The sequence below is a fragment of the Mycteria americana genome, chromosome 5, assembly GCF_035582795.1.
Source record: "Mycteria americana isolate JAX WOST 10 ecotype Jacksonville Zoo and Gardens chromosome 5, USCA_MyAme_1.0, whole genome shotgun sequence".
Taxonomy (NCBI): Eukaryota; Metazoa; Chordata; class Aves; order Ciconiiformes; family Ciconiidae; genus Mycteria; species Mycteria americana.
The window spans coordinates 33,730,011-33,743,267 of NC_134369.1; the positions used below are offsets into that span (position 1 = coordinate 33,730,011).

The 13,257-nt window shown below is 40.2% G+C and overlaps 1 protein-coding gene across 2 annotated transcripts; it reads right to left on the reverse strand.

Annotated features, from left to right (window-relative positions):
- Positions 1-1,088: 1,088 nt before the first annotated feature.
- DCAF4 (DDB1 and CUL4 associated factor 4) lies at positions 1,089-13,194 on the reverse strand. Of its 2 annotated transcripts, none has more exons than XM_075502866.1 (12): positions 13,101-13,194; positions 11,148-11,305; positions 9,597-9,679; positions 8,861-8,963; positions 7,721-7,864; positions 6,986-7,035; positions 5,609-5,688; positions 3,873-3,968; positions 3,664-3,761; positions 2,780-2,956; positions 2,442-2,556; positions 1,089-1,490 (listed from the first exon to the last, which is right to left on the reverse strand). In XM_075502866.1, the coding sequence occupies exons 2-12, from the start codon at positions 11,196-11,198 to the stop codon at positions 1,297-1,299; spliced, it is 1,191 nt and encodes a 396-aa protein (XP_075358981.1). In that variant the 5' UTR covers positions 11,199-11,305; positions 13,101-13,194; the 3' UTR covers positions 1,089-1,296. The 2 variants fall into 2 exon arrangements, with proteins under 2 accessions (XP_075358981.1, XP_075358980.1); XM_075502865.1 differs by having other exon boundaries at positions 6,986-7,056.
- Between the last annotated feature and the right edge of the window lie 63 nt (positions 13,195-13,257).

Below are 13,257 nucleotides of genomic sequence, written 5' to 3' on the forward strand. Positions count from 1 at the left end.
GTGATTATAACCTGTTTGTATGCTCACCTGCTGACCTGGCAGGACCCCATGGGAAGTAGCATCTCTGATGACACAGTTGTACATCCGAGTGCTCTAAGTGGATCCCGGGATGGAAAGGCACTTCTTGCATTCCTTTTCTAAGATTTTTGGAAAACTTGAGCGCAGCACACCTCTCCTGTGAAGCCCATCAGTAGCCCCACCTAGTTTATGAGGGCCTTCACCCCCTGTAGGCTCCTGATCTTGTCAGTGCTTCCTACGTATGCTAGCTGCAGGATGGTCTTGCCCAACCCAGACTGGTTACCAGCAAGGAGCTGGAGGTGAGGCTCCATGGGATGATAATTGTTCTCAAATTCAGGTACAGTCTCCTGAAGTGTCATCCAATTACCATGAGCTGGTGCTACAACTTCGCAGCCAAGTGCCCAGTTGTAGCTCTGTATGCGAAAGCCATGACTCTGCACAGGTGATCTCATATCCCAAAGGGTATGTGGTCTGTCCAGGCTGGGCTTGTCTCCTGCTACAGCTGCATAAGCAAGCCTGCCATTCCAGACTGCTGACCAAACTCTAAGTTAGGGGTGTGGACTTGTTTAGGAAACACTATGATAAATTAACAGGGACATTCCGCCTGGGTACTGGACCAGGAAAGGGGCTTTGTTCTACACATGCTACCTTTTAAAGGGAGTGGTGGAAGGGCAGTGGCACACTACCATCATCTGAAAAGGACAAAGTTTAGCATGGCCCAGCTCAAAGGACTGACAGTGTGAGTGGAGAAACAGCTGTTCCTTGGACTGCGTCCAACCATATCTGCAGTAGAGACAGTTGATGCAGGGACCCAGACCAAAGCTACTCCAAAGCCCCAGAACACCTATAAGTGTCAGCTTCTCAACACCAGCTACTTCACTCTGTTGCACCAGCCTACTGGCTAATGTAGATGTAACCACAGCTAAGTAGTTACATGACCAAACTAGGATTAAGTTAGAGCAGCCTTTTGACAGCAAGTTCAGCTAGCATGAGTCAGGCCCTTACTGCACATCACCAGCTTTTCAAAGCTTAGAACTAGATTTCAAAGATGCTGAATATTGCCCAAGAAGTTAATCAGCATTCAGCTTTTATTTACAAGATGTCCAAGACGTATACAGCAAGATTTGCTGAACCTGCTGAAGGAGGTTCAGAATTTCATGGGTAAAGCAGAGGCAACAGCAGCACATAGTGACTCAACAGCATGGTGACTGGTGCAAAAATTTTGAAGTCATGTATAGGCTGGCAGCTTTGTAGACCAGGTCTAAGGAGAATATTGTGTCAGTTATAGGAGAAGTGGTAGAGATCCTGTTTGACAGCCATGAGTAAGCCAGGAACTCCTCGGCTACCCCCAAGCCTTGAAGAAAACACCACACTGGGAATGGCATCTTTGGAGGATGGGTGGGGAGAAGGGATGGTTCTGAGCAGATGGGCATCTTGGAGACTCCAAATTCTGGTGTAGCAATCCTGACCAACTGGAAAGGGAAGGACACCAGAATTCAACATCACACAAAAAGTACTTTACACGGCTCTGCAAGATTATATTCACAGAAGCAGAAGGTCTATGGGGGAAAAAAACCCTGACCATTTCTACACACACTAGAGGCAAAGTACTTATGAATACTTTACAAAACAGAAATTCTACACTGAATACTGCAAAAGTGGGGAAAATATGTCTTTCCTATGAGGTAATAAAAGGTATGATAAATAGGTATTTCGAGTGCTTTCCTCATTATCAAGCTCCTAAGCCAAAAAAGGGAAGAAAAACTCACTGTCAAATTAACAAGAATTCTTCTCATTATTCCATCACTTAATGACAAATCCAAGGAGAGGAGGTCACTATGTTTACAGTGACATTGTGAAACTTGGCTATACTTTGATTCATTTATTGTTACCTTTCCTCCCCCGACCCCAAATAAAATAAGAAATAATCTCAGACTGTAGCTGAGTATGTTCAAAGTGAACCTGAGTGGTATAGACAGTTTACAAGGGAATTATGCTTACATGCCAATGCTTCAGTCCATCACCACACTACCCGCTTAAGCACCAAATAAACATACACAGTCTTTAGTCTCTATACAAAGCTATCACCAAGCCTCCCATTTACACGTTATTTCCCTGAATTTCAAAATCAAGTATTTTCTGCTCTACTCTTGAGACACACTGTGGAAAGGATAATGGGACTTTTGCAGGACACAGCAGATAAAGCTGTTAAGCACTACACAGGAGTGATTACAGTAGGTGTGCACGTAACACTATTTCATTTTCATAGTATATTACAGTATGTCTAGGACTAAATTTCTTCTGAATTTTAAAGAATTAACAGCTTTACAGCTTCCAACAGCTGCAGCTAAGAAACACTCCTCAGGCATAAGAAAAATCACTGCCATGCACTCTACAAGTAGATGGAAAAAAAGTCAACCCACCTGCTGTAAGAAGTCCTTCCTCCTCATTTACGTGCAAAGGGAGAATAGCATATTCATTATGATGACCTTTGTACTGTTTCACACACTTTGCTGTTCTCAGGTCCCACAGTTTTATCTGCAAGTTGAAGTAATTTGAAAGCAGATGTATTAACAAAGCAGAGAGCACCTGATGGCTGATAAAATAAGTGGATCTGGAAGAGAACCCATATATGGGACTACCACCCAGTGCCATACTACCCCCCCAAAGAACAGGCATCTGCCCCTGGGACTGGGATAAGCACCTGTCAGTGCCCAGATACTAACAGGAACAGAATACCCTACACACAACAAAACCGTACCTTTCCAGCCATATCTGCTGCCATAAGATAATGTTCAGCCTCAAGAAGGCGAACAGATGTAACTGCTGAGTCATGGAAGAGACGAATTGCTTTCCAGCTCTGGCCCTTTCGGTTGCGTTGACGCACATCAATGCTGAATATCTCACCTGAACGGCAGCCATTGTACAGCATTGGGGTCTGGAAGAATCCAAGAGAAAGCAGTGTACTATGTAATATCTGAAAGGATCTTATAAGTTATACAGACAGAAGCTATGTCAAGCTTTTGAGCTTGCTGGTGCAGTTGTCAAATTATTTTATTAACACGGGCATTAAGAACCAGAATTTTTATTACACTCTGCAACATTTTTCATCAGCCAACTCATTAGTTCCATTCAAACTTCAACTATTTACTTTAGCTGTATAAGTTCAGCTAGATAAGTAGGAACTTAAGTCTAATGTAACAGCAAAACAGGAACTGGAATTCTCATATTCCGATTTCACCCTTCTCACTAAATCTTTGTGAACAAGTCCATTAGGGGGTTTTCTTCTTCTTGATGGAGACAATACACTGAGTGTTAACAAAATGAGGTTATTTGCTGAAAACAAAACAATTTTACAATGCCTTATTACTGTGCTCTTTGTACTTCCTTCATTTCCTTTTTACCTCTGTACAATTAACAAAAATTACCCCTGTTGCCACAGAGTTTGAAATGAGTTAATCTTTTTGTTGCTATTCAATTGTGTGCAAGCATCAGACCACATCAGCTCTGTTGTGGAACAGCTATCCAACAGGAATTGTAATCACAACCTTATGTACAGCATGATGAGTCCCATCACAAACAGAACAAAAAGCCCATCGATGAGGCAGTGCTCTGAAAAGATGAAGGGTGTATGGTTCTTTTTACCTGCGTGGCAAACTGTTGTGCCAATACATCGCTACTAGTTCCAAATGTCTGTCGATGTCCTGTCACTACATTGGTCACAAGAACTCGTCGTGTCAGGCCTAAGGAAGACAGATTATGTTCGTTTAGCTGTAATCTGGGCAGCACCTGGGAGATTAATGCAAGAAGTCTTTCTCACTGAGATAGAAGGGGTTGCTAGCCTTGCAGATCACCTGTGCTGAAGCAGTTGTCTGCTTGGGGATTCAGGCACCAAGCACAGGACCAGGCAGTGGATATCTTGAAGCTGCACAGCATTCCAGGTCGATCGCCTAGGAGAGAGGAGCAACACATGAAGTGTTCGTAAAATGTTAGGACAGGGTGATAACTCAGAAAGCTTATCTGGATTTCCATACTTCTTTCAAAATTTCATTCTGAATCAGAGCAAATGTCACCCAATTAGTGTCCCTGTGCTACTCAAGAGACAGGAAACAAAAGTGGGACTGCATGACTGTAAGCTGAAGACTTACAGTCTATATAGATAGATGATTGTGAGAGACCGTGAAATTTATTCAGTAGTCAGGGGGCTGACCGTGGCAGAGAAGAGGAAAAATAACACTTGCCTTACAGCACTAAGCAAGCCATTTTTTAAAGATAAGTGGGCTAGAAACAGAAAACATTTAAGCTATAGATTAGCCAAACCCTAACCTGCAGGTCCTTGGCTTGCCTATTTTAAAAAAAAAAAAAAAAAAAAAAAAAGGTTTGAGTGAGCAACAATACCCTAGATTTGACGCTTACTCACGTAGCTCCTGCACAAAGTCTACTAATTGACATAAATTTTAAGTCCTCAGTTTTCACTTCCTTCATGGCACATCCACCATGATCATACATATGTCAGGCAGCACAGGTGACATGTCTAAAACATGGCTTTAGACAGGTTAAGTTCTGCTTTGCTCCCAGCATCTACTTAGCAAGGTTCCCTCAAACCAACAATTTGGGAGAGTGAAGTCAGTCAAGAAACTCGGAAATACCTAAAACAGTCAATAGGAAATATTAGACAGGAGGACTTTGGTGGAATTCAGGGCATCTGATTATGGTGAAGGGCTTAAAGCGTTCTACAGAGCAACTGGGCGTGCTGGCCTAGTAGCCATCCATCTTCAAGTTCATGCTAACACTATGCATCTTTTTTTTTTTTAAATGTCTGCATAAATAGCTTGACATTAAAAATTTAAAATAGGTCCATAACTCTTATCTATCACAGATTTCCTCTGTATAAACTTACAGAGTTTCTGAATGGAAACCAGGTTAGAGGACTGTACTGTGTGACCTGAAAAAGCATGGTTCTGACATCTATCAAGAAAGTCCAATTAATAAAGTCCTGCCCCCAAGAACATTGAACAAATATACAAAAATACAGCTACAGCCATCAAACTTAAGACATAGGATTCTCTAAATCAATCATGCTTACGCACAACTGAGCATGAGCTTGTACAAGGAGATATGGGCTGAGACATTTACCAGCTTTCCACCTTTGATTAATCCACTGAGCATACTTGAGTACCTACTAAGAGAAGGGATTCTGCAATGATTCTAGATAGTCTATAAGGAAATTTGAGTACTTCTTGTGTGCAGCTGCTGAGTATTAGTTACAGGCCAAGCTACTCAGAAAAATCCCAAACATTTACAAGTGAGGTGTTCTCCTGCCAAAGTCAAGTACTACATCAGCAGCAGCTAAAAATAAACTAGTGCTTTGAATACTGCTTGTTAATTAATTCTTAAGGTAAGTTTTTTCATCTGGTCACTTCTTAAACTGTTTCAGACTTTCTAAGTTTTACAAGAATACAACAGTCTCACCAGCTACTGAAGAAAAGCGTGGAAAGAATCTTTCCTTTGTGCTCTTTTCATACCATAACTGCTATTAAAAATTGGAGGGGAAAATAAAACCAAACAACCCACAACAAAAACACCCTACCTGGGTTAGTGCTGCTGAACAATGATGCTGGAAGCAGACTGGCACAGCCTGGCGTTTCTGCAATTCCCATGAGACACAGCTTGCTGAAGTGAGTTAAGGAAAACAAATATTTCTCCCTAGAATGGAACAGGCTGCCTAACATTTAGAGCTGGGAAAAGCAAGATGCTCTGACACAGCCACAGCTCACAATACTTTCCCTTTGAGAACTCTGATGTGCCTTACAGTTTACAATTAAGTCTTGACTCTTCATTTCTTTCATAGGAAAAAGCTAGAAAAACCCCCATTTTCACTACCAGAAAGACAAGATAAGAGGAATACTAAGGCATCTTTCTAGTGATAGGAAAAAAAACCCCAAACCCCAAACAAACCACATGGCCTACATGGATCATTCTTCTCATCTTTACAGGCTGATGACACTGCATTAATATAGATCTGGTTTTGATGAAGATAAGTTGGAAAATGGGGAGCACACTTTGGGGAGGCAAGGAAGACTCACTTTAGATTATTAAAATACTTTCTAAAGATTATACCAGGTATAAATAGGATTTGAAAGCTGCATTTCAAGTTCAGTGGAGTAAATCTGTGACATGACTAGAGGAAAGCACAAAATAACCAAACCAAACAATCCCTAATTCCTAACCAGCTGTGAGCAAGCCTGATGAACTCCTGCCACCTTCTGGATCAGTCCCGAATTGCTTGGCTTTTCCCATGAGCCATTACATACATTTCTATATAATTCCCTCTCTTCTGGCACTTTACTAGCACATCCATTGCCTGCCATCTCCCACGTTAAAATCTCCTTTTCCTCCTCTCTTCTGGACTCCGCATTGTCCATTACTGCTTCCTCTACTATACCATCAACCTTCCTCTTCTTCCGAGACAGATCTGCAGAACATGCTCTGAAAGTTGCAGAGCATCATGCCAATGAATTGCTCCCCTTTCTCCTCTCGCCCCAACCAATATGGGGATGGTTTACAACAGAAACCAACCAACCCACTTTTGAAGAGGTCCACTTCAAAGAGAAAGTTAGTTGCCTTAACCCTCTCTCTTGTTCTTTTGCCCCAGCCAACTTCTAAATATCAGGTAATTTTGGATACGGCATCTACACTATTAATGAAGTGGGAAGTCTCCAGGGCAGGAAACATGGTCTTTCACCTACTATTACACTGGAACAATTCTACATATATCTGTAACAGAACCATACATCTGTTTCACTAGCTTCAACATCTTTCAATTTTTGTAAATTTCTCTGTTTTCCAGAAAACTTAATTTCTGGGGCAACTACATGAGATGTCTTCCTGGAAGTTAGTTGTTCTGTGCAGCATGATGCAGACTTGTGGAAGCTGAATGGAAATTTTGCTTTTTTTAAAAGGATATAAAACATGAGAATCTGGATGAGTCAATGATGCCCAGCACACAGAATTCACCTTCAGACACAAGAAGACATACTATTTTTGTGATCTCTTATTCAATTCATGAAAGGGTATTTCCATGCAAAGATGACATAAAACTATGCACTGGGCACACTTCCTTAGCCCACTAAATAGTCCAGTAATAAGTCATGAGCATTTTTGCCTCATACTCCTCTTAAATGTAGGAGACAGATAAGCATTGAACAGTCTGTCCAAACACAGACTGAGGCACCAAGCACATCCTATTATTTAAGAGATCATCGTTAAAAGAATCTGAGCATGAAGAGATTATGAAAGCCTGTTTTAAATATTCTTCATGTTCAAGGATAAAATTAATTTTGGGAAAATGTGTTTAAGGAAGAAGCATGCAAATCTTAGTAATTTCTGGCCCTAAACATCAGTTTTGTCAGCTATGGCCAAGTACAACTCTGAAGTAAGCACCATCCTTGGACACTGGCACTTCTACACAGATTTCCATTCCAATTGTAGCATAACACTCCTGAGAACTCACATTGGTACTGAGGACTTTCAGAGAGAGGTTTACTATGATTCTGCATTTATCCAAGCTTCACATTGCTAGATTCTTCCATTCTCTCCTCCTAACCCCTTCCCCAGCCCTCATGCAGTTCCACCTGTGCCTGCCATGGAACAGCGTTCTGAGAATGCAATAACTGAAGGAAGCAGGAACAGAACACAGTACTTTGCGGTTTGTGAAGTAGAGGTTGTCATACATCTCCACAGTGAGAGACTCCTTCCCCAAACCACTGAGGTTGATGATACCATATTTACATCCTCCATGCTCTACATCGTTCACAGTGAATATCCGTTCACAAGCAACATCTGCCTGTAAAATAAAAGCTTACTGGTCACACTTACTGGAAACTTACAGGAAAAGACAGCTTGAAGGAGCTACATTAGGTTTAAAATGAAACAACACATTAATTCTGATCCCTTTAACACCATTCACCTCTAAAAACAGTGGCCAACTCCTTTTTACATGCATGCACAGAAAAAACATGAGTAAGAAAAGGATTTAGTCCTTGAGTAACAATAAATACTCTTTCCAATTATATCAGTTCTAGACACTTACTCTGGCTGATTAGTAAGCACAGACTGGTATTGGTAGAGGACTCGAACCAAAAATTTAAATCTTATCAAAAGTGAACATGGAATTCTGCTGTTGGATCACAGCAAAAAGGCTGGTGCTACACTTCAACTTTTCTTTTATGACACGAAGTTTCTGACTCCCTTCTGGCTTCAGCTACCTATGCAGTGCTCTGTTTACAAGCTCAGGAGCTGGTCCCAGAGAGCTTCCTACATAGACTATGGAAGATATTTGCTCCAGAGACCTCTCCTGCACATGCAGTACTACCAAAACCAGTAGAAACTGCCTTCAGATCGTGAGATGTAAGATGATTACTGATGTTTACATAGACTCTCTGGACCACAGACTTTGCCGCTCCCCAAATTCTTCTCTTCCATTTTCTTCTTCTGTCTCTCAATCCTCTCCAGTCCACCCCCAGCCCCACGCTAATTATCCACTCAACTTGTCTTTATTTCCAAGAGAACATGTTGATCAGCTTAAAAAAAACAAAAAAAAAAACAAAAAAAAACCCCCCACTTTCATATCCAACCATTTCATCATTTTCCTTTCTAGGAAAGGAACAGCCTCCTCCTACCTGTTTAAAATTACCAAGCACAGATTTTGAGAACTGACACAATAGGAATAACACATCTTTGAAAGCAAAATTTGACCTATGGGATTTGATTACAAGATCCTGAATTTTCACTGGAGATGGGGTCTCTTTATGCTAAAGACTTAACAGTTCTCACAACATACCACAATTATTTTAAAATTGTTGGTTCCAGCAACTGAGGAATCTGGACTGTGAATTTCTATCTTCCTCCTCTGCATGCAGTTCACTTTTAGTTCATGGACCAGCCTGTAAAAGTAGGGGGGGTGGGGTGGGTGGGGGGAGAAGAGAGAAGAATTCTGGATAGGATACCCAGAACTGCTTCTCAATCACAGAAGATAAAATGCCTACATTTCTAATGCCTAAATTGCAGCATGCTGCAATTTCCCTTATATAACCCATGAACATGGTGCATCTTCCACATTCATGCAATTTCATCCCGTTATTTTGAACCCCAGCACATCTTCAGTAGCAGAAACAACAACATAGCAAGACACTAACTTGCCTTCTCCACTGTTACTGACTCTGAGCATAGTGATTCTAATGGGGGGCAGGGGGAAGGGTCACATCAGTTGAAGAGCATTCATCCAAAGAAAAGCTGCACTGTATTCATAAAGCACAATGTAGTAAACCAGCATATATAGGGGAAAAAAAGTGAAGTTTTAAATTCCAGTTATCTGCACTGGGAAACCTCTTCTTCATCTGAATTCTCATCATTTTAGTACTCTGATTATAAAAGAATATAACTATTTTTTTATTATAAGTAATATGTTCCTCTTCATCCTAAGTGGAACAATAAGAAATGCAAAAAACCTGACAGGAACAGTTGCACTAACAGCAGAACCTGGTATTGTAAACAGAAGACAAATCAAATCATTGTACCTGCAATAACTTGTGGAGCTGAGCAAACCCAGCTGCCTTTTCTGTAACAGCATAGATGAGTTCAGTCCAGCCCTTGTTGTTTTCTGGAAGAGAATAACATGAAAGTATACTCAGTTATTTGCTTGTTTACTATTCAAGCATGGCTGTATGTCTTAGATGTTTGGGATATTTAAGTAACTTTTTCCTCTAGCCTACATACATTAAAATTTTCAGAACGTCTATAAAACACATTCCAGCACTGTCTTCCTGGTCTACTACAGTAAGTAGACAAGAAAGAGACAAGAATATATTCCTGTGAGATGCACGGTGCTTCTAGAAATACAAAAACTGGAGAAAAAACCAACCAAAACCCAACAACCATTGTTTTCACTTGACATAATCAGCAGTACCACCTTGAGGTGCGAAGTCACCTTCTGGTTTCACTGTAACACCTTAAATTCTTATTATACAGCAAAACTTTCTATCACAAGAAGACTGCTATTAACTGTGCAGTCTTCTGTTGCACTAAACTACTTTTCCATTCATCATTTTTTAAAATTTCATGCAAACACTTTCCAGGGAGACCAAAGGATAGAGTACTTTGCAATGGAGTAAGAAATATTTTTGATAATGCTCTGACAAAGCAAGTATTTAAGAGTCAAAATGTTATTATCTGGGAGCCTAATTCAGATGTCTGATTCAATAGCCAGATTTTGAGAAGAGACGTATATCCGCAGTTCCCATTAACAGCAACGTGGCCAGCAGCTGTTCAGTATCCATGAAACTTAAACTGCTCATGGAAACAGATAAAACAAGTGGGGAAAAAAAAATCCAAAACCAAACCCACAGCAGCACTTTCACAGTGAAGACTGAAGAGCTGAATAGCTGGTTGAAGTGAGAACTTCGATATCTAAGGAGAAAAATACTGCTTGCTTATTCCAAATGACAGCATATTTAAGCTGAGCTGTGATTTGTAAAGTTGTAAGACATAACTTTCAGGTAATTAAAAAACATCTTTGTTAGGTATTTTACCCAAATGCAGCATCAGCATTAACTCTGCTGTAACACTTTATGATAAAAGCATACAGGCTTTCCAGGCATAAACATAAGACCTGCCTTGATTTTACCTGTCCAAAAAAATTCTTCATGAAAAAGCTGTTTCCACAAAATATCATTAGTATTGTTTCTTCACGGTCCAGCAATATGATCAATACATTTGTAAAACATGTGGAAAACTTAAAATCAAGACTCCACTTTGCCAATTCAAGGCAGGGATTTGAAACCTTGCATCCAATGTCCTGACTCAAGTGTGACTGTTGGACAATCTGCAATTCTGAGCACAGTTCCTGTCTCTTTACAAGTTTTTTTTGTCTGTAATTACTTGCTTTCATTCCTGTGTGGAACAGCCAAACAAAAGGCTTCAAGGACTATAAATTCTCAGCAAAAAGAAATTTTCTTTTCGTCAGTCAGCTTAGGGAACTGTACCACAGTCAGAACTGAAAGGCTTTATCTTATAATCTGTCCTGGGCCAAAGTATAATAAAGCCTAATTGCAATCTTTTTCAGAATGTACCTTCTTTTGTTTTTCTTCCTCTTCTAAGAGTCTCAGTCTTTTGCATTCCATCGCCTTGTACTGAATGCTCTCCTTGGTGAGTGGGTTGTAGTTATTATGTCCAGGCAGTAGGCGAAAATAGCGGTTCTTTTCTGAGTCATAGTAAAATCCAGGCAGTTCTAAAAACAAGTAGCAAAACCCAGGCAAAATCAGATGGATAACTAAGTTTCTTTATTACTCTTTGACATCCCACATCTTCATGAGAATGTCAGGGTCACGAGGCTCAAAGCTCTTGCTCCCAGTAGGTCCCCAAGGATGGTACACAGACTAGGAATAGATGACAGCCAGTTAAAGGAAAAAAAAAAGATTATTTATAGTTTTCAAATGCAGTGCTGTTACACCAAATGCAGTGCTGTTACACAGGTACAGAAGGGATGTCACCACTGACAAAGAAGAAATTCAGACAGATCAGAGAAGCAGAGAGGAAAGGTTTTGCTGCAGAACGAAAATTATCTTTCTTTATAAATTAATCATGAGGGGACACTCTTGGTTAAAAGACTAGGTAGGGCAGTCCCAAACAAACAAACAAAACAACCAACCAAAAAACCAAACAACCAAAAACTCACACCGACAACAAGATATCATCCAAACCAAAATGAAGTGATTCACTTCTCAGAACAAGCCACTTTTTCTTGAACATACAGAATAGATTTAGATACAATCAAGAGTACATTTGGACAATACACAGAGGCTCCTTCCTAAGATGAACTGGGATGAGAGAAACGTTCAATTTTAGTGCTTCACTGCCTGGGTAAATTCAAAGAGGCAGACAGGCAAAATACTTTGACAGGTTCATAATGATACACTGCCTCAAGACAAGGGATTTTATTCAGAAGAGGAGAGTGTTAACATCTTCATTTCAGGAGTTTTTATTTAAACCTTTATCTACTACCAGAAATTGCATTTGAAGTAACCTCTTTTTGCTGCTGCTTACAACTCAGGTCCTTGTCAGCATCTTGTAGGTTTCAGCTTAGCAACAAGTGACTAAGATTTATTCAGGTCAACAAAAATATAAAGTTAGTGAATGAATCAGTAAGGTTCATAAATGCACGCTGCATTTAGTATACAGAATCTAATTACACAGCAATAAATGTTTTGCAGGATACATCTCCTAATGTGCTCACAACCTCTTAAGCACAAAAGGGTGATATACAAAAAAGGTCTCTTTAAACTCCAGCTTTGTCTGTTGTTAAGAGGTTCTAGAGTTAGTGGTGTTTCAGGACTTTCCTGTTGTGGAGAAATACATGTTCCCACAGGCTTAGCTTTTGCTAGGGTTGTTTACTGAGTCAGGAAATGAGAATGCAAACGGGACATCTTCCTCAATAGCATTGCTACTGTATCAAGTCTGGTTTCACCAGCTGACTCCCTGATAATGAACAAACATTTAGCCAGAGTGTATTTCTTACAGACTACAAAATATACTGAAGGCATAAAGTGAGATGTTTTCTGCTCCCCACCCCCATGGTGGATCGTTCTGCCTTTTACAGGACTGAATAACTGGATGCAAGTTACAATTTTTTTATATGGTCTCTTCTTTTCTTTGCTTATTTAATGGCTCTATTGAAAGATGTATTTTATAACATCTTCAGCACATATGAGAAAAGAAATAAAGCTCATTTTCTTCCCAAAGCAAGATTTCTGGAGGGAGAAACAGAATTCTATTTTTTCAGTTTATATCAGCTTGGTTAAGCACACAAGTTTTCAAACACGAGAAGCACTTGGGGGCCTGAAAGTATATCTGGCCCTGCTCTCTAGATCCTCACTTACTACATCTTTTTATATCACCCAATGTTACTTTTCTCTACAAACTTTACTGCTTATATCCTTCCTTTAACACCATACTATTAATGCAGCTACTACTACTTTTTTCAGCATATAGACACTGATTTTTGACCCGTAAACATGGTCTCTTACCTGGTACTACAGAGTTCTGTGTTAAACTGGATGAAGAAGGATCTCCACTGCTGCTGGGGCCTGCATTCACTGGGGTCTGTGGTTCCTCCTGTTCCAGCCTAAAAAAAAATAGCATTGCCTTCAAGACAGGCTCACAATTTTCCTACATATCTTTCCC

Coding starts and splice junctions, on each gene's coding strand:
- DCAF4 (XM_075502865.1), bottom strand. CDS start 11,198: ATGGAATGCAAAAGACTGAGACTCTTAGAAGAGGAAGAAAAACAAAAG. Junction 9,680..11,147: donor AGGAAGAAAAACAAAAGAAG/GTACATTCTGAA, acceptor ATTCTCTTCCAG/AAAACAACAAGGGCTGGACT. Junction 1,491..2,441: donor GGAAGGACTTCTTACAGCAG/GTGGGTTGACTT, acceptor TTCCCTTTCCAG/TTGGTCAGGATTGCTACACC.